General features: G+C 30.2%; 1 protein-coding gene across 2 annotated transcripts in view; it reads right to left on the minus strand.

Annotated features, from left to right (window-relative positions):
* Window positions 1-1,546, minus strand: part of LOC110030790 (branched-chain-amino-acid aminotransferase-like protein 1) — a 106,518-nt gene that overhangs the window by 38,925 nt on the left and 66,047 nt on the right. For both annotated transcript variants that reach the window (XM_020733707.1, XM_020733708.1), the window contains exons 14-16: window positions 411-464; window positions 234-317; window positions 78-149 (exon numbers count right to left, since the gene is read on the minus strand). In XM_020733707.1, the coding sequence (XP_020589366.1) occupies window positions 78-149; window positions 234-317; window positions 411-464 (210 nt within the window). The remainder of the gene's footprint in view (window positions 1-77; window positions 150-233; window positions 318-410; window positions 465-1,546) is intronic.

Genomic DNA, 1,546 nt, shown 5'->3' on the forward strand with positions numbered 1-1,546 from the left:
TATATATATATATATATATATATATATATATATATATATTTTTATTTATTTATTTATATATATATAAAGATACATACAGTTGCCCGAGTTATTCCTGGAAGGCAATAATCAGCATGCGGTGTATATACAATTCCTTTCTTGACCATGAACTGCTAAGACATGACTTGAAATGTTAGTCGGAATTTGAAGGCCTATGGTTCCTCAAAAGAAACTTATATATCAAAATGCCTCACAAGGTTTGTGGCATTAGTTTCAGACACAAAGCCGTCTTTATCAAGCATGATTGCATCACCGGCATTAGCAAGGTTACCTTCCACCTGCAGTTTCATATAATATTTGTTACAACATAAAGAAAACATAAGCAAATAAATTCAAGTTCTACCAAAATAATTATGGATAGAATAGACAACCTTCGCTAGAATATTGTTGATGAGATTGTTATGGTGTATTTTTGAATCTACATTCTGCAATATTGTAAGAAAACATAATGAATAAAGTCAGGTAGGGCGTTTTTGTATACTTCAAATGAAAAAATACATCAAGGAGAAACTTAATTCTCACAATGATATGAACAGAGAGGATACCAGTCCAGACAACCAAAAGTAAAGTAAATTAATACTTTGCATCGGTATTGCAAGAAAGAGCAACAAACTTCAAAGCAGAGTAAACAAGACGACATTCTTAGACCTTTTTGTACCTTAGATTACTTTTAGGTAGGGAATGGGTGACTTCAAATAGTTCATATGCAAATCAAGAGAAGGGAACATAAGAGTTATTATATGCAAACTGCTTTCACCCTAGAGCGTCGTTTATGTGTTTCAATTATCATGTTTAAATCATTTATATGTAATTATGATTAATTAAACAATTATTTAAATAGATAAAATTAAATTAAACCATTAAAGTTTATAATTGTCTTGAAAATTTGAGTGAATATACCTTTAAAAATTGTAATTTTTTTGGCCTTAATATATTCATAAGTAGGAAACATAATTAGTAGGGAGGCTTCATAATACTCATAAAGAGAAGAAAAAAACTAATTATGATGTAATTTAAAAAATTTTAAAATCATGTTAAGATCAATATACTCTTTATATTAAATTGATCCCACAATAATTTAAATTTTAACCAATATTTGATGGTATTTATCCGATCAATCCATGGAAAAATATTGCATCATGAGTGCTCATGCAGTTTTGCATCAAGATTCTAATCATGACCTGCACGTGTACAGGCAGATTTGCCCATGTATTAAATAAATTTATTTTACTAATATAGGTCTACCTTTACACGTGCTAATTTTTGATTAAAGTCATGATACAAACTGTATAAAGACACTTGATAAAATAATTTTTTCAATCAATAGTCAAAATACTCTCCTAAATTGCTGAATTTGGAATCCCATGCAAGGCTATTATCGTAAAATTATCCTTTTCCTTTCCTTACTGTTATGGTATGGCTCATATACCATATCGGGACAGACGCTGGATCGAAGCGGAGCAGAGTGGAGCGGAAGATTCTGTCCAAATTGGGAAGTTACGTGGGT

Source organism: Phalaenopsis equestris, unplaced genomic scaffold (genome assembly GCF_001263595.1).
Source record: "Phalaenopsis equestris unplaced genomic scaffold, ASM126359v1 Scaffold000761, whole genome shotgun sequence".
Classification (NCBI taxonomy): Eukaryota; Viridiplantae; Streptophyta; class Magnoliopsida; order Asparagales; family Orchidaceae; genus Phalaenopsis; species Phalaenopsis equestris.